At 47.9% G+C, this 17,464-nt stretch overlaps 3 protein-coding genes and 1 pseudogene across 3 annotated transcripts; 2 read left to right on the top strand and 2 right to left on the bottom strand.

Moving 5' to 3' along the window:
- On the bottom strand, positions 487-2,412 carry LOC8054131 (annotated as a pseudogene).
- Positions 4,208-8,502, top strand: LOC8054130. Its single transcript, XM_002466583.2, has 6 exons — positions 4,208-4,963; positions 5,476-5,578; positions 6,140-6,195; positions 6,528-6,692; positions 7,005-7,118; positions 8,072-8,502. Exons 1-6 carry the CDS (start codon positions 4,322-4,324, stop codon positions 8,162-8,164), a joined length of 1,173 nt encoding a protein of 390 aa, XP_002466628.1. The 5' UTR covers positions 4,208-4,321; the 3' UTR covers positions 8,165-8,502.
- Positions 8,959-9,858, top strand: LOC8062957 (non-specific lipid-transfer protein-like protein At2g13820). The gene is made up of 2 exons (XM_002466582.2): positions 8,959-9,431; positions 9,572-9,858. Exons 1-2 carry the CDS (start codon positions 9,083-9,085, stop codon positions 9,703-9,705), a joined length of 483 nt encoding a protein of 160 aa, XP_002466627.1. The 5' UTR covers positions 8,959-9,082; the 3' UTR covers positions 9,706-9,858.
- LOC8062956 (proteasome subunit beta type-2) lies at positions 14,679-17,456 on the bottom strand. The gene is made up of 3 exons (XM_002464002.2): positions 16,923-17,456; positions 16,639-16,762; positions 14,679-15,211 (listed from the first exon to the last, which is right to left on the bottom strand). Exons 1-3 carry the CDS (start codon positions 17,078-17,080, stop codon positions 14,861-14,863), a joined length of 633 nt encoding a protein of 210 aa, XP_002464047.1. The 5' UTR covers positions 17,081-17,456; the 3' UTR covers positions 14,679-14,860.

Here is a 17,464-nt window from a genome sequence, read left to right as displayed (position 1 = left end):
CTCATTTCGGCCCACGCGGCGGCCAGGGGAGGGGTAGTGGGCCGCGGCGGCTTGGTGGTTCGGCCCAGAGCGGCCTGGCGGCTGCCTGCTCGCTGTGGGCGGGCGTTCCTAGGCCTCGGCCTTCTGGGCGCGGCCCAGCGGCCAGACAACGGGGAGGGGTGTGGTGCACGGCCGTTCTTGGCCCATGGCGGAGTCGGTGGACCGCCGGCTTGGTCCTGGTGGACACAGTCCACCCTTCTCCTTTCCCTTTTGGTTTGGAAAAAGTCTAAATAACCCCCTGAACTATCAAGGGTAGTCTAATTTTGGGTTTGATCTACAAAACCAGGTAAATAGGACATTAAACTTTCGGTTTTGGTTTGATTTACCCCCTGGGTGGTTTTCCAGGGCGGTTTTCGCCTATGTGGCGGCCAGCGTGGCATTCGTTTCCTCTGTGTTTAGTGACTTTTTCTAATCTAGCAACTCACGCAGCAGCGGCGGTGTCTGCTGCTACCGGATGCGCACGTCGTGGATGGGGCCGTAGATACTGCAGCGGCTCGCCGGAGCCGGCGCACGCGTCAGAGACCACGAATGGTTGGCGAGGGACCGGAGCAGCGAGCTGGTAACAGATACCTGAAGTAGTTGGAGACGTCCTCCTCGCGGAAGGTGCTGTCCGCCGGGAAGATGAGGTAAATCTAGCGCGACCCCGGGTTCATCATGCTCGCCAAGTCGGCGCAGTCCAGCCGCGGGCGCCCCGAGAACTTGTGCGCGTCGTCGCCACCTAGCATCAGCGCCGCGGCGGTCGTTGCAGCTGCCGCCCTGCAAGACAGAGAGGGGAGAATGTCTACGGTTTAAGAGCTAGCTCCTCGAACATGCATGGCAGACCTCTGGTTCTCGTTCTGCTGCTGCTGCAAGAGCAAGCTCAGGCACTTGGTAGCCGCGGACGGGGAGCCAGGGAGCGAGTCGGTCGGGGAGTAAGGGAAGGCCGCAGCGGCGGCGGCGGCAAGGCGTTGGGACTTGGAGCGGAACAGGATGTCCTGGCACTGCTGTTCCAAGGTAGTGGTGTCCATCTTAGCGCCGGCGAGAGTGGTGGCGTCGTCGGGGAGGCCGCCGTGCACGAACCGGCACGCGCTGCCGTTCTTGCAGTAGCCGCGTGCATAGTACAGGCAGGGCTTCCAGCCGAGGCCGTCGGCGCTGCCGAGGCAGAGCTCGCTGACCGAGGAGCTCCGGCGGTGCCCTGGTCCACCACCGTTGGCCCAGCCGAGGCCACCATACGGGAAGAACCCGGTGGCGTCGCCAGCCCCGGGGCTCCGGCACTCGCTGGCAGCGTCGAACAGGGGAAGCTGGTGGTCGGCAGCAGCATCGTTGAGGAACGCGAGCTGCTCCTGCAGCTGGAGCTCGTCGAGGAGCGGGTCCCCGGCGGCAAAGAACGGCGACGGTGGCGCGTTCCCGCCGGCAGCCGGGCTCATAAGGTCGTCCGCGACGGCGGCGGTCAAGGCTTCCTCCGCCGCCGCGCCATTGCTGATGACACTGTTGCTCCTGGAGAACACGGGCGGCGCCACCCATGACGAGGGCGACGACACCGAGAGTGGCGACGGCGCGGTGCCAGCGCCGCAGCGGCCGGAGTTGTGGCGTGAGAGGCAGAAACGGCGAGTGAGCGGCGGAGGTGGGCATTGGGTACGGTCATTCTGCGGCCGTCTTCAAGGCCCATGGGTCGTCGACTGCCACGCTGGCCGCCACGCTGGCGAAAACCGCCCTGGAAAACCACCCAGGGGTAAATCAAACCAAAACCAAAAGTTTAATGTCCCATTTATCCGGTTTTTTAGGTCAAGCCCAAAATTAGACTACCCTTGATAGTTCAAGGGGTTATTTAGACTTTTTTCCTTTTGGTTTACGGTGCACGGGTGCAGCCAGGGTCCCTTCTCCCACTTCTCCACGGCACCCAGGGACACGCAGCGCTCCGGCGGCGCTCTGGCGCCCGCTTTCTTCGGCCCGCGCCCCCTTCTTCCCCCTCTGCTCAGCGCACAGTGTGTTCCAAGACGCGGTGAAGGCGCTAGGAGTGGTTCGGGTCTCTCTACTGGCGCGCGACGGTCGGAACGGCGTGCTTGCCGGAGTGTTCGTGCCCGTGGCGATCGTGGCCGCGAGCGTGCGCGCGACGCGCCCAACGGCGCGCACGGGTGGCGCGGTGCGTGGGCGGGTGCGAGACGGGTGCGAGATGTGCAAAAGACAGCGCCTTGGGGTCTGCTCAGGTGAGTTCGCGCCGCTGTCCAGGGCGCGGTCATGGCGAACGCGCGCAGCGCTTCCACAATCCGTGGCGAATCGGCATGGCCGGGTCTGCTTCCGAGCCTAGTGTGTGCGGCGTGCGGCGTGCGGGTGTGCGACGGACGCGAGGAGGACAAAAGGCGGCGTCTTGGGTGCGTTTGCGGCGGCGGCCATGGCGCGAGTGTTCAGTTTGGCGGCGCACGTAGACGGGAACCGTGGTCATACCGTGGGTGGCGAGGTTGATAGCTAGCGTTGCAGTGGAGAGCTGGCGCCGTGCAGAAGGTTCGCGGTGTCGTGCCGTGAAGCCCGTCGCGAGGATGGGGAAGAGACGGCGGCGGCAATCTCCTCTGCTTCGGCGTCCTGGGCGGTCCCGGTGGCGTGGTCGCCCCTCCTCCTTGCTTCTCCCTTCGCTTGCGGTGCTCGGCGTGTGGTGGATGGGTCGCAGCGCGGCGGCGGAGCAGATGGGAGGTGCTAGGGCTCGGGATTTGGTTTATATAGCCGCAACCGATCATGGCTCGCGGCGGACGGCGGGGGTGTCATCTGGACACGTGTAGGGCGCCTGCGTCCGCGAGGCTAGGGTTTGGGGGTGCGGTGGTGGTTGCGAGCGCCCGGGTGCTCTCCAATCCGCGCTCGTCCGGTCAAAAAGCGAGGCGCGGTGTCGTCACCATGGCAGAGGCGCTGGGGAAGAAAAAGCAGAGGAAGGAGACGAGGTGGGGGATGACAGGCGGGGCCCGCCTGTCAGCCGCGCGGGCGCTGCTGCGTGCTTGGCTGGCGGTGCTGGGCCGCGGTGCCGCTGCTGGGCCAGGCGCGGGCGGGGGTAAAGGGGCAGCGGGCTGGGCCGCTCGGCGGGGGAAGGAACGGCCAGCGAGCTAGGCCGCAAGCCGAGCTTGGGCCAGAAGCTGCTTGTCATTTTTCCAGCCCCAACTCAAATCCTTTTTCCATTTTCTGCTAAATCTTCTTTCTACACCTTGGTTCCCTAATTGCATATACAAATTACCAACTTGTATACACCCTTACAGGGGTCCTCTAGGGGTCTAGGGTTTTCATGGGTACAAACCAAGGTTGGCTTTGGAAGAGAAATCTTTAATTAAATAAAAGTCGTTGATTCTATTAATCATCACATAAAAACAATAAGAGCCAAATCACATATTGAATTAAAATATGCATATGCTTAATAATTAAATAGGCTCTACTTGTGCATCTACAGGGTGTTTTCCTAGTATGAATTCACCAAGCAAGGAGTATTTTTAGAAAAAATTTTCAGGTGGTAATTTTGGTATTTTGCGAAAATTTCTGGTTGTTACGTACGGAATGGTGATTGTCTAGCTATAAATATGCATTTTTTTTTGAGCTAGCCGTCTTGGCTCTTCTCATGTATTTCTGAATGTATAAACATTTTAATTCAGGCTTTAATTAGTTTGTGAAAAATTTTAGATTCGGTTACTGTAGTACTTTTATTTGTATTGATAATTATTATCCAACCATAAATTAACCAGACTCAAAAAATTCATCTCATAAATTATAAAAAACTATATAATTAATTATTTTTTTATCTATATTTAATACTTCGTGCAAGCATCTAAATATTTAACGCGACCACAAATCTTTAAAAGTTTCGTAACTAAACAAAGCCCTACAAGGCCTTGTTTAGTTCCTGAAAAATTTTGCAAAATTTTTCAGATTCCCTATCACATCGAATCTTTAAACGTATGCATGGAGTATTAAATATAGATGAAAATAAAAACTAATTGCACAGTTTGGTCGGAATTGACGAGACGAATCTTTTGTGCCTAGTTTGTCTATAATTGGACGATATTTGTCAAATACAAACGAAAATGCTACTATTCCTATTTTGCCAAAAATTTTAGAAGTAAACAAGGCCTTGCTACGGCCGCCGGTCGTTGTTGGCCACGTCACCCGATCCCGGCATCCCGAGCCCGGAGCCTCACAACCAGATCCTCCTCCCCCACACACTTCTCAAAAAAATCCCTCCCGCTCCCACCACCGCCGGTTCGCCGCCCTCTCCTCCTCCGCCTCCGCATCACATTCCATTTCCACTCCCGCGGCCCGCGGCGCTGCCATCATGGCCGCCGCCTCCCTCCTCGAGGCCACTCGCCTCCTCTCCACCCCGCGCCCGCTCCCTCTCCCGCCCCGCCGCGGCCTCCAGCCCCACCACCACCACAGGACCCCGCCGCGCGTCTCCGCTCTTCGCGCCCACCTCCACCGCCCCGCTGCTCCTCTCGACGCGCAGCAGCAGGAGCAGCTGGCGGCGAGGAGGCCAGGAGCGCTGCTGGTCCTCGACGCGCTCAGGAGGTCCGTGCTCGACGCCCTCGTGGCGCTCAAGCGGCCCGCGCTCGCGCTCCTGCTGGCCGGCGCGCTGCTCGCCGCGTCGGCGGGCGGGCCGCACGCCGCGGCGCTGGCCGCCTCGGGCGGCCGCGTCGGCGGGTCCTCCTTCTCCTCCTCGCGCTCCTCCTCCTCGCATTCGTCCTACGGGTACAGCGCGCCGGCGCCCAGGGGCGGCGGGTACAGGGCCGCGCCCTTCTACTCGCCTTCGCCCTTCGTGTCCGTCGGCCCGGCCATCGGCATCGGCTTCGGGGGATCGGGGTTCCTCTTCACCCTCATTGGCTTCGCGGCTTTCCTCTACCTCGCCGGGTTCTTGTCCGACTCATCCGGTGGTGCCAGTGTGCTCACAGAGACGGAGAAGACCACCGTCCTCAAGCTACAGGTAGGTTTTGTCTGTTGCTTTGGTGGATACATTCACATTTGCACGGGTCAGTTGCCATAGCCACTTCATTGATTAGTGGAAAATAGTAGTACATACATATGTTAACCGATGTTACATTGTCTACTTACTGATTTGCCCCTCCATTTCAACATACTTGTTTAAGCAATAAACCATTGCTTAAATAGCATTGCAACTGAGCCTGGCCTTGTGGTTAACACGCAAGATATGTCGCCTAGAATCCATATCAGTGACTGTTTGGATGTGAATGGCTCATTTGTTGCGTGTATATTTTAGCTGGTAGGAGTATATTTATGTATTTAAGCTTAATTAAGTAATTAGTGCTTGGTATTATTGGCTTTTCGAATCATGGTATTTACACAATGTACCTAGATGTACAAAAATAAGACATGCTTACTTCTGTTAATTTTCATTATTAGTAGTGCATATCCAATTTAAGTAACAAGGTATAGGCATCCACTTCAAACATTCTAATAAGATAACATTGTTGGTAGGTTGGCTTGCTGGGCATGGCACGGTCATTTCAGAAGGAGCTTGATCAAATAGCTGAGAAAGCAGATACATCTACCCCGGCTGGCTTGAGCTATGTGTTGACAGGTAAAACAAAAACATACATGCTGCTTGATTTTACTGCTTCGGGGTTGTGGTGATGTAGCTGGCATCACACACCACGTCCGAGCAAAAAAGGGCAAAACTGAACTCGGAACACTGTGGTTGTTGAGGATAACCATCAAGATTGAACATTGGATGGATTGGGTCTCATTGGGGTGTGTTGCTTTTAGTTGAAGTAATGTACCTAATGTTGGCCTTCTGTTCTGATATGTTTTGGTTCCTTTTCCTTTTATTTTCACTGGGCCTTGTTCGCCCTTATTGCTGGTAAGGATCACTTGCGTACTTTTCTGGACACAATTTCTATCTGTGATAGTCCATTGCGGTGCTGCTTTGTTTTATGATCTCTATTTTGGGCTACATTTGCATGTCACCTGATACAAAATCTATAATCTTGATTATAGTTCTAGTATTTCTTTAAATTGTAATTACATTACACATCATAATTTCCTTGGAAATAAACTGTATAGATTTATTATATCTGTAAGGCTTATGACTATTGCCTTGAAATCATGCTGATTGTTTAGTTCTTGTTATACTGTTCTGTAGAGACAACATTGGCATTACTTCGGCATCCGGATTGTTGTATCTCAGCTTACTCATCGGTAAGCCCACTGCCACCTTTTTCTTTAATTTGTATTCTTTAGCATATTTAGCAGATTGTAGTTTGTTTCTTGTTTCCATCTAAATGTAACTCTATGACTTGTCCTGCAATGTAATGTTATGCATAACTCCTAGAAAAAATCAAAACTTCCTTTTCATTTACATTCCTATTTCACCAATGATGAAATGATCATAAACTCTGTTTTAGGTTGTAAGTCATATCATACTTCATGCATGAATGCCTTAGTGTCTTTAGTGGCAGGGTCATAAAGCTTTGGAATTCAGAAAATTTCTCACTTCAATGCCTATTAATCACGTTTATTGTTCTAAAAAGGTGGATGTGAAACGAAGCATGGATGATGGTGAGAAACGTTTCAATCAGCTTTCAATTGAGGAGAGGGGCAAGTTTGATGAAGAGACACTTGTGAACGTGAACAGCATCAAGAGGAATAAAGGAGGCAGCCAAAGATCAAGTGGTTTTAGCAACGAGTACATTGTGGTATGTAACAGATGACACCAGGCTTGCCAAATAGTATCTTATGTGCATGCAATGGTGTTGGGATCTTCATGATGTGTAATATCTTTTTGCTGATACAGTTCAGATGCCAATTGTGATTCAAGAATTAAGATTTTTGCCTTTTAAAAAACACTGCTTTACGCACTCATATTTCAGTAGGGGGTGGGATGATTTCTGTCCTGTATAGTGTGGAGGTTTGTGTGATTGAATATTTCTAATTACCTGTTTTGCTAGTCTCACTTAGCACAGTATTGACCACATGATATCTAAGCCTTTTCTATTTCATATTTGCAGATAACCATATTGGTTGCTGCTGAGGGAGTACATAAGCTGCCAGTTATAAATAGCAGCAATGACTTAAAGACAGCTCTGCAAAAGATGGCTGCCATACCATCAAGAAAAATACTGGTATTTCTTGCTTGTTTCTTTTTTCTCTTGCTATATCATCAAGTTTAAACTCTAGTCCTACCAATTCCTACTCAGGAATCATTCCAGGTTGAGGGCCTATTTGGAATGCAGGATTCTATAAACACAAGAATTGGAAAAACATAGGAATAGAATGTCCTAACATTTTGAATCCTATGGATTGAGAAAACACATGAAACTGCAAGATTGGATGGAGCGCAGCAAAAACGCAGGATTTTGATGAGAGTGAACAAAGGAAACTTTCCATGAGATTCAACCTCTTGATAAAATTCCTCCAAAATTCCTATGAAACAAGCCATTCCAATCCTTTATTCCAAAGGGGTTTATAGGAAAATTTCCTATATAGGATTTGAATCCTCTAGAGAATTCTTCCATTTTTCCTTTGTTCCAAAGGAGGCCGGATTTTGTTTGGGTAAAGTAATGTTAACTGAGAGCAACCTGGTTGTCACCAACATCCACAGTTCTATAAAATGGCATTTACTCCAAAATTTGATCCAGCCTGGTCCAAAAACAGTTCCGTGGTCCATTTCTGCTGTATGAGGCTGTCAAATCTAGTCAGCAAATTTTAAATCAATGTTGTGTTGTAGTGACATACTGTCATTTAATAAGCAACATCTTGCTAGATTTTCTTTGAGGCGATGACAGTAACATCATGCTAGATTACAAAGCATTTAGTCCAAATAAGATGTAGTAACTTAGAGATGAAACCAACAAGAGCCTCACGAATTCACTCTAAAAAATAAAGGGAAAATAAACATAAGAATTAAAAAGGTGGAAAGAATGAGAACTGAACGAACCATTGCTAGCCTACTTTCTTATAAAATCCAGGGTTTCTGCATTTTGTTCATATTCATATGGTACAATAGAAAGACACATTGTTAGCCTACTTTCTTATAAAGTTCAGGTTGTCTGATGTTTGTTAATCTTCTTTACAGGCAGTCGAGGTCCTATGGACTCCACAAAATGAGAATGACACGTTGTCAGAGCGAGAACTCCTTGAAGATTACCCACTCTTAAGGCCTCTGTAGAAAGATAAAGTTACAGATTGCCCCTGCAAAGAAAGAACAGGCTGTAGATTCAGTTTTGGCGGTTTTATTATTAACTATAGCGCAGATCTTGCGTTTGTATAAGAAGTATATAACTTGTAATTGACGTCACTGTTAGCCTTCATTTCAGAACATGTAGCGCACTGCAGTGCAAATCTGCAATTGTATGTGGATAGTCTTGTTCACTGTTCTGGACACAATAACACAAATTTGTAAATAGATTGTTCTGAAAGAACACTAGAGTCTGCACTTTTGTGTGTACCCGTTCTGATATGGATATTTCTTTTTACAAAAAGTAAAAGAATTGATGAAATATTGCATGCCAGTTCCGACTTCAACTTCGAACCTCAAGGTCCACGGTCTACGGTCTCCATGGTTGCAGTGTGTGAGATCACTGTGGGCCACCATTTCTTGTTCTGTGGAAAACAACATTATAGGAGTACATTTTTATTTTGGCCTGCTGCTAGTTGCCAGATTGACACAAGCAACTTCCTAACCCAAATAGTATATTATGACAAGCAACGAAACTCATAAACATACTCGTGCTTGTACCGTTGCTGGCCATATCTAACACGCCAATGATCCGCGCCTGATTTCAGTCTGAACACTGAATTCAATTAGCAGCCATTCTCTTCTTAAACAAAGTCCTTAACGACTCAATCGTCTACGTGTTGCAATGGCAGGATCCATTCCTGGTGAAGTAGGAACCGGCAGTTCACCAGCATCTACCAACTCGTGCCATTTCCATCGCAGATCACTCCTATAAAACCCACGCAGGCCAAAGCCCGAAATCAGCAAAAAGCAGCGGCAACAGACTGACAAATCAGCCAGCAACGAACTTCCTGGCAAGCTTTAGGTGGTCACGCCAGACAGTAGCAAATCCAAGCAAGGAAATATATAATGGCTGCGAGAGCGAGGGCGGCACCGTTCTGGCTCCTGGCCGCGGCCGCGGTGGCGCTGCTGGCGGCGGCGGCGTCGGCGCAGTCCGGCAGCGACGACTGCACGTCGGCGCTGGTGAGCCTGTCCCCGTGCATGGACTACATCAGCGGCAACGACACGTCGGCGCCCAGCGCGTCGTGCTGCTCGCAGCTCAAGAGCGTGGTGCAGTCCAAGCCGCAGTGCCTGTGCGCCGCGCTCGGCAGCGACGGCGCCTCGTCCTCCCTCGGCGGCGTCACCATCGACCGGTCGCGCGCGCTCGGCCTCCCCGCGGCCTGCAACGTCCAGACCCCACCCGCCAGCCAGTGCAGCGGTATGTAACCGGCCGGCCGCCGCGGACGAAGTGGTTTCGGCTTCATTTCACGCTGATTGTTTACTCTGTTTTTTTTTTTTTGCTCACTTTTGGTGCGATGAATTGACTCCTCTTGCGGTTGATTGCTTGCTTGCGTGCAGGGTCGTCGGGCGGCGGCGGATCGAAGGCGACGCCTTCCCTGCCATCTGGCGGCGGTGCGTCGCTCCGGGGACCGGCGGGTCTTGTGCTCGGGCTCGCCGCGGCTGCGGTTTACGCCGTGGCAGCTGCTGTGTGAGCGTTGTGATTCAGGATGCGTTGCGTTGCGTCGTGTCAGTTTTCGTTATTGGGAACGGACGGACAGGGAGGGTTGTGAGTGGTTTGTGTGTCTATGACTTTGTCCCCTTCGTGAAATTAAGGCCTTGTTTAGTTCCCAAAAAATTTTGCAAAATCTTTCAGATTCTCCGTCACATCGAATCTTTAGACACATGCATGAAGTACTAAATATAGATAAAAATAAAAACTAATTGCACAGTTTGATCGGAATTGACGAGACAAATCTTTTGAGCCTAGTTAGTCCATGATTGGACAATATTTGTCAAATACAAACGAAAAAGCTACAGTGTCCATTTTGCAAAATATTTTGGAACTAAACAAGGTCCGGTGATTCCTACAGTCGCAATAAATTTGCCGGCAATGTGTGTCATTGTTTCACTTCCGTACTCTCCATGTCTTATCTTAGGCCTTGTTTAGTTCCTACTCTAAAAAGTTTCTTCCATCACATCAAATCTTTAGACACATGCATAGAGCATTAAATATAGATAAAAAAAGGCTCTGTTTAGTTCCCCACCAAAAAAATTTTCATCCATCCCATCGAATCTTTGGACACATGCATGGAACAATAAATGTAGATAAAAAAATAAACTAATTACACAGTTTAGTTGAGAATCACGAGACGAATCTTTTAAGCCTAGTTACTCTATGATTAGCCTTAAGTGCTACAGTAACCCACATATGCTAATGACAGATTAATTATGCTTAATAAATTTGTCTTGCGGTTTCCTGACGAGCTATGTACTTTGTTTTTTTATTAGTTTCTAAAAACCCCTCCCGACACATCCGATGTGACACCCAAAAAATTTTCATCCCCAATCTAAACAGGCCCTAAACTAATAATACAGTTTGGTTGGAAATCACGAGATGAATCTTTCAAACCTAATTAGTCTATGATTAGCCTTTAAGTGCTACAATAACCTACATGTGCTAATGATGAATTAATTAGGCTTAATAAATTCGTCTCATGGTTTACAAGCGAGTTATGTAATTAGTTTTTTTATTAGTATCCGAATACTCCTTCCGACATCATGCGAAACATTCAATGTGACACCTAAAAACTTTTCGTATTCCAACTAAACAAGACCATACTTTAAAAAGCCCTCGAGCTCGGCCACACGCGCCACGCGATGCGCTACGGTGGACCCAGGCCCCCCACGACAGTAGTAACCGTATTCACCGGCACGCCCCCAAACTCTTGTAGCCGTCCCGAGACTCTCCTTTACACCACCAAGCTTGGAGGGGGCAAAGGGCGAGCAAAGGTAAGGGAGGGGCTACCCAGCCCGCACACCTGCCTTTGTGTGGCCCTGCGCCTCGAGGGATACACAACAGACGGTAGAATCACATAGGACGAGGTATGGACCAATACTAAAAACAGTCTTTCTTTATAGCTTGTAACAGCCTAGGAGTTCAAAGACCGGCTTGTCTGCGGGTTTGATAGTCGCTCCGGGCAATCCTGAGTGAGGGGTGGAATGGGAGGAGCCTGCAGCGGCTAGTATCCTGGCGCCCGAATGCCATGGGCCTGCTAGACTATGCTCGAGTCTTGGTGAAACGCAATTCATGGTTTTTCCACCAAAGAAAGGGCGAGCCCTCGGGATCGGTCGAACAGCCCTGAGAACTATATAGATTAATCACCGAGAGTCTATAGTCGGTCACCAGCTGACCCCTGATGGATCCTTGTGGAAAGGATCTGGGGATCCACTTGAACCAATTGAACCAACAAGGAAAATCATGGCGTTGCCCAACCCCTTCGCCCTACGAAAGGACGCACGAGGGGCAATCGTTACAAGTCAACCCGGCCCCCTGCTGCACGTGGGGGCACCGGGATTCAGAATCGCAAGGAGGCCTAACGACGAGGCCGTAGAAAACATGAAGGGGGGACGTAATGCCAAACAGAGACACAAGCCTGTGAACATAGTTATTAGAACCAGACCGAACATCAAACCGCTCAAAGTCCTCGGTTCACGGTTTGATTGATCCAACCCCTTTGAACCGCTAGTTTAATCTGGTTCAAATAGAATGAGGAACACTAGTAGAACACAACTGGCGATGCAACCCAGTGGTGTCGGCCGGTTTTCATCGGTTCATTGTCCGGTTTTATACTGGTTTGTATGAAAAAACGGCGGGTTCATCGGTTTTATAGTGGTTCAATTGCTTACCGGTCCTATATGGTGGACCAGACCGGCCGAAGCCCTGGTTCAATCTTTTACCGGTCGGACCATTGATCTAGTTCAAATAACTATGCCCGTGAACACTAGGAACATCCCCCCACCCTCGGAATCATCTCACCCCTCACATAAGGGAAGAAGGGAAGTTAAATCTCGTCCCCCTGCGGAATCATCTCATCCGGTCAAAAACAAAAATTAATTACTACACAATTTGTCTGTAAATCGCAAGATGAATTTTTTAGGCCTAGTTAATCTATAATTAGACAATATTTGTCACAAACAACAAAAGGGCTACAGTGCCTCGAACCAAAAATTTTTGAAAACTAAACTAGGCCTGGCCTTGTTTAGTTCCAAATTTTTTTGCAAAATGTGAATAGTACTAATTTCGTTTGTATTTGACAAATATTGTCCAATCATGGATTAACTAGGCTCAAAAGATTTGTCTCGTCAATTCCGATCAAACTGTGTAATTAGTTTTTATTTTCATCTATATTTAATACTTCATACATACGTCTAAAGATTCGATGTGACGGAGAATCTGAAAAATTTTGCAAAATTTTTTTTTGAACTAAACAAGGCCCTAACTCTTTGAACCTTCACCTTTCTGTGTCCTCAATGACCAAGACCAAATCGCCCGCTCAGTAGAATTAAAATAAAAAAAAGTTGACAGTTGCATAGTACAGAGGGAAGTGGGGACGTGCAGCAGGGATAGTAGATTTGTTTGGAACTGAGCGAGCTAGGCGAGGAGGACAACACGAGCGAGCAGTTTTGTGTGTTCTTCGAGGAAATCGCGAAACTTGCTCTAGTAACATATTTTAGATTTTTTTTCTCCCGTACATACTATATGCTATTATATAAGAAAAAGTTGCTCCGAGTCCAGATCCAAAAGTTCATCACACTCTAGATTAAAATTTCAGCACAAGGCGCATGTTCGGAAGGAGAATAATAGACCTGTAAAGAAGATTCATAGGTGAAGCATCTCGTCGCACAAGCCCGGGAGGCCACCAGCGAGGCGGCGTGGAGTTGACTCTGCAGCAGAGTCCACGAATCGATCGTGTTCGTCGTAAGAGATTTTGCATCTCAGTCACCTAGCAATGTAGTTTTCACGGAATTGGCTGAGACTGGCCGGCGGCGGCTAATATACCCTGTGCGAGGGGAATCTGGCAAGAAGGGAAGCTGGAAGGAAGGCCCGGGGAAGAGGGCTGGCAAGAATGGAACGCGGAGGCGGAGGCTCCGTGGTTTCAAAAAAATATGAAGATTTATGTCACATTAAATCTTTAGGGACATACATAGAATATTAAATATAAAAAAATAAAAACTAATTTTATTTATAATTTATAAGATAAATCTTTTGACCTTAGTTAGTCTATAATTGAACAATAATTATTAAATACAAATAAAAATACTACGGTAGTTTTTTTTTTTAGAAAACACCACACTCTTTATTAATAGAATTGGTCATACAAATTACAAACACCCTCAGGCGGAGTACACAGCTAGACATGCCTGACTGAGTGACTGGTACAAAAGAGATTAAGCTCCTAGTCCTAGCTAGGTTGAGCATACTAAACAAGGTCCGAACTGATCCACTGCTTGCCTACCCCGCAGAATGCAAACCAAACTTGCCATGCCTGGACTTGGACGGAGTGGGCCCATGTGCAACCCATTTTTTGAAAAATAACTAAGAAAAATATTTAATTAATTAGATAGTTGCTTTGAGATACGTGCAATTTTTAGAAGGAGTATTAGAGCAGTTCCCCTTAACTTAAACTACCATAGATTATTTGTAAACCGTAGAAGACGATTTATTAGCGACTTTATCAAAAATGAAAGATAACAGGTGATGCAAATCTTCATAATAAAAAATGCTATATTCCCCATCCAGTCCTGCATGGTCCTATTACCTTCAGCCAGTGACTCTATTGAGCCATTAAGTGCATAGCATTACAGAATACCACAAATCAAAAAATCAAGTTCAACTTGATTGACCCCTTGTTATGCCCCCTTCATGTCTAATTCTCGAATATTATGTATTTCTAGTTTACCACTAGAGAGATTTAAAAACCAAATTTATTTGTATAATTTGACAATTGCCGAGCAAGAAAGTGCACATCATCAAAATCCAGTGGTGCATATGAACTATCACTCTATCAGTAAAAACTAAACAATAGGGCTGGACTACAGTTCAAAGAGGATTAGTAGAGTAACTGGAGATCAAGTTTAGAGGCATATAAATAAGGGAAATTTTTGAAGACTGCCATTATAATTTTACTAAACTGAAGATTTTGCCATCTTGTCCCACATATCATTGACTCATCTGATCAGGAAAAAAAAAAGAGATTTGCTTAGTGATGGGAGCTGCGCCCTTCTGGCTCTTGGCCACGGCATCGCTGCTCGTCGCGGCGGTGTCCGCGAGGTCCGGCCCCAGTGAGCGCACGTCGGCTGGTGGCCTGTCGTCGTGCGTCGACGAGGCGACGGCGGCGCTCGGCCGGTGCTGCTCGCAGCTCAGAGGCCGCGCTCGGCATCGACCGGACCAGCACCGCTCAGCCTCCCTGTTGTGTGCAACGTCCAGACAGTCAGCGAGAGCGCGCGCAGCGGTTCCGCGCGCGCGGAATCGTCGCAGGCGCCGCCCGCGTTTTGAAGGTGATGAAGTCAACGCCTTACCTAGCACCCCATCAGCGTAGATTTTCAGCTATGCGTTGTGTAACTGGCACAGGTTTTCTGTTAATTTCAGTTATCATAAATGGTGCACATGCAGCATTGTCAAGCGTTAAACACTAGTTGTAAACTTGTACTCAGCAAAGACATGAATAGTGCAGAAACAGAAATACACACGTCTGGGCTCAAATTGATAAAACAGTTGTGGGACCCCCACCAGTATCCTGTGATTACATAAGTAGCCTCGCTGAGAAAACACAATTAACACAGTCTAACTTCCAACAAGTTCATGCCTCAGGCAGCAACTGTGATTGCAGCATCAACAGGTGCATTGTCGCCGACGAGTTCACGCCTTGCGTACTCCCTCGCCCCGTCCTTGTCGACAATTTTGATCACGAAGTTCTGGGGCGCGACAACCAGTCGCAGCCGAATCTCCTTAATGCACTTGTCAACAAGATCTACTGCTTCCTCAACAGTCATGTCCGGGCGGTACAACTTGTCCATCAGAGACAAGCAGAAATATGATCCGTACCCAAAAGCGCCCTTGTCAATCTTGTGCAAGGTTGCAATGTAGTCAATGTAGTACAGGGAAGCACCAACATCCTTATCATAACCACCAAGAATAATATTGACCATATATGGATTCTGACAAGGTAAACATGAAACATGTGTCAGGGCAGAAGAGGAATGTTAATGTATTAAAACTATAAAGAGGATAATACATAGCAGACAATAAATGAAGAAAAATGTGTTGTAAAAAAAGTGCTCTTAAAAAAATAGCAAAACAAACAAGTATTATTGAATACTGGCTGCAATTCTTTATGAATGAGATCACAAATGGTGGCAAATACAGACCAGTGCTCCCTCAAAGTACAATATATTATATATAGCAATTAGAAGCCAATGCAATTCAACTATTCAACCACAGGCAAATAGTACAACATGATAAACAGTGCCACCCATTGCAACAATCAAATCAGAGCGAATCTACTTGTACATGAATTACTGGTGTCTACAGGAGTTCCATGAACATGAACCTACTGCTGGAAAACTGAAGGCATGCCGCTAAAATTGTTGGGGAATGCAAAGCATACACAGCAAGTGAGATTATGCCAACTAATCAGCTACTAGGTTTTCAGACTTATTGGGTATGGGCTATGGCCACATGACAAATTATGGTACATGTATATTAGTATATATACCAAATGAATGGCAGACATCACACTGCAAAGGTAGGGTGTAAATATGTAATCGTTTTTTTTAAAACTGTTCTGTCTTAAAGATAACAATAGTAGCAAGATAACTAGACATCAAGGAATAGACAAAATATAACATAAATGCGGTTTCCACGGCCTAAGAATTTTGTTACTAGTCCACATCACACATTTGTGCTACAATTCAAATACAGGAATCTGCACCACACAAATTTGTTCAAACTAGAGCAAGCACTGAACAGAATGGTGCTGGTGCTAACTGATTGTAGGAGCAAATCTCATATGTAAACACCATATATTTCCCCTCAAACAATACAGGGGATGGCCTTAAACTACATACATTAAAAAAACAATTTTTAGCAAGCCTCACGATTCAATTCACTAAATCCCATCCGTTCATTAGGAGCTGCCATGTGATGTTCTGTTTGAAACTAGAAGATGTTTTGTAATTACAGAACATCAGTTAATGATTAGAACTGAACCAGCCCATCCACAAACTACTAAAACAATGGGTAAAGTGCTTAAAAAACTCGGAGACACGTTTCTTACCCCATGTTTCAGATGCCCCTAATTTCTCAATCACACCACCCAGCCCCTGGCTTAATGAAATGAGCTCCCCTTCACAAAATTAAACTTGCTCTGTAATCACTCTCGACTACAAATTGAACACCATGCAAAAATCTTCATCCAATCGAACCTTGGAACACCCAAATCGGCCTTACACCTGACTACGTCTAACCCTAATCCACCACGAACCAAACTCTAGAACCCCGATTTTTGTGCACTCTAAAAGATCGACCTTTTCGCAGGCAAAACCAATAGCGCAAAGAGATGAACAAGATTAATTCGGATTGGTACCTTGCGAAGGGCTGTGGCGAGCTCGCCGCGAGTGAAGTTGGCGGCGGCGGCGGTTGAGAGCGGGATGGTGTTGCGGAACTGGTACAGGTGGAGGTTCTTCTGTATGAACTCCGTAAATTGCACCCTGCGCCAACAGAAACGCCACCCAATCAGAACCCACAGAAACCCAGACAGATCGGGATCAGATCGCGCGGCACACGCAAAAACCCTAGAAAGGCGAACGCGGAATCGACGGGCCGGGCCGCCGAACGAACGGACGGATCGGCGAGGGCGGAGTAACCTACCGGTCACCAGGCTCCCCTGAAGCGCCCATCAGCTTGTGCGAGTCGAGGACCATCACCTTGTCCTCGTCGGTCTTGTGGACGAGGATGCTCTGCACGGCGGAGGTGTCGGCCGCCACCACCGCGAAGTCGCGGCCAACCACGCCCAAAACGCACTCCATTGCCGCCGGGACTGGACTAGATTCCTCGCTTGTGTGGTTGTCCGATGTTGCGCGAGGAGAGAGAAACGGGCGTATATAGGCAGGGAGAGGAACGAACCGGAAAGAGTTCACCGAGTTCGTCTTGGGGTAGAAGAAAGAAGAGAGGCGTTCGGACTTTTCTCGGCAGGCCTGATTGTTCTTTTTTTTTTCTTTGAGGGATTTTCGGCGGGCCTGATGTTTCGCAGCTTTATGGCGGGCTGGCTGGGCCTTCTTCTGTTGCTCTGGTTGCTATCTGCTGGCTGGGCCAGGCCTTCTTTTCTTGTTGTGATGAGCCCTTTTTTCTTGTTGTGATGCAAATTGCAGTAGTCAGAAACCGGATTATTCTCAATTTTACTGATCTCAATG

This window comes from Sorghum bicolor, chromosome 1, assembly GCF_000003195.3.
Source record: "Sorghum bicolor cultivar BTx623 chromosome 1, Sorghum_bicolor_NCBIv3, whole genome shotgun sequence".
NCBI lineage: Eukaryota > Viridiplantae > Streptophyta > Magnoliopsida > Poales > Poaceae > Sorghum > Sorghum bicolor.
This window is presented reverse-complemented; position numbering and strand designations above follow the sequence as displayed.

Bases quoted from the DNA above. Each gene is read 5' to 3' on its own strand.
- LOC8054130 (XM_002466583.2), top strand. From the start codon at position 4,322: ATGGCCGCCGCCTCCCTCCTCGAGGCCACTCGCCTCCTCTCCACCCCG. The intron at 4,964-5,475 runs GTAGGTTTTGTC...CATTGTTGGTAG, and splicing joins CCACCGTCCTCAAGCTACAG to GTTGGCTTGCTGGGCATGGC. The intron at 5,579-6,139 runs GTAAAACAAAAA...ACTGTTCTGTAG, and splicing joins CTTGAGCTATGTGTTGACAG to AGACAACATTGGCATTACTT.
- LOC8062957 (XM_002466582.2), top strand. From the start codon at position 9,083: ATGGCTGCGAGAGCGAGGGCGGCACCGTTCTGGCTCCTGGCCGCGGCC. The intron at 9,432-9,571 runs GTATGTAACCGG...GCTTGCGTGCAG, and splicing joins ACCCGCCAGCCAGTGCAGCG to GGTCGTCGGGCGGCGGCGGA.
- LOC8062956 (XM_002464002.2), bottom strand. From the start codon at position 17,080: ATGGAGTGCGTTTTGGGCGTGGTTGGCCGCGACTTCGCGGTGGTGGCG. The intron at 16,763-16,922 runs GTAGGTTACTCC...CTGTTGGCGCAG, and splicing joins TCAGGGGAGCCTGGTGACCG to GGTGCAATTTACGGAGTTCA. The intron at 15,212-16,638 runs GTACCAATCCGA...TTACCTTGTCAG, and splicing joins TCGCCACAGCCCTTCGCAAG to AATCCATATATGGTCAATAT.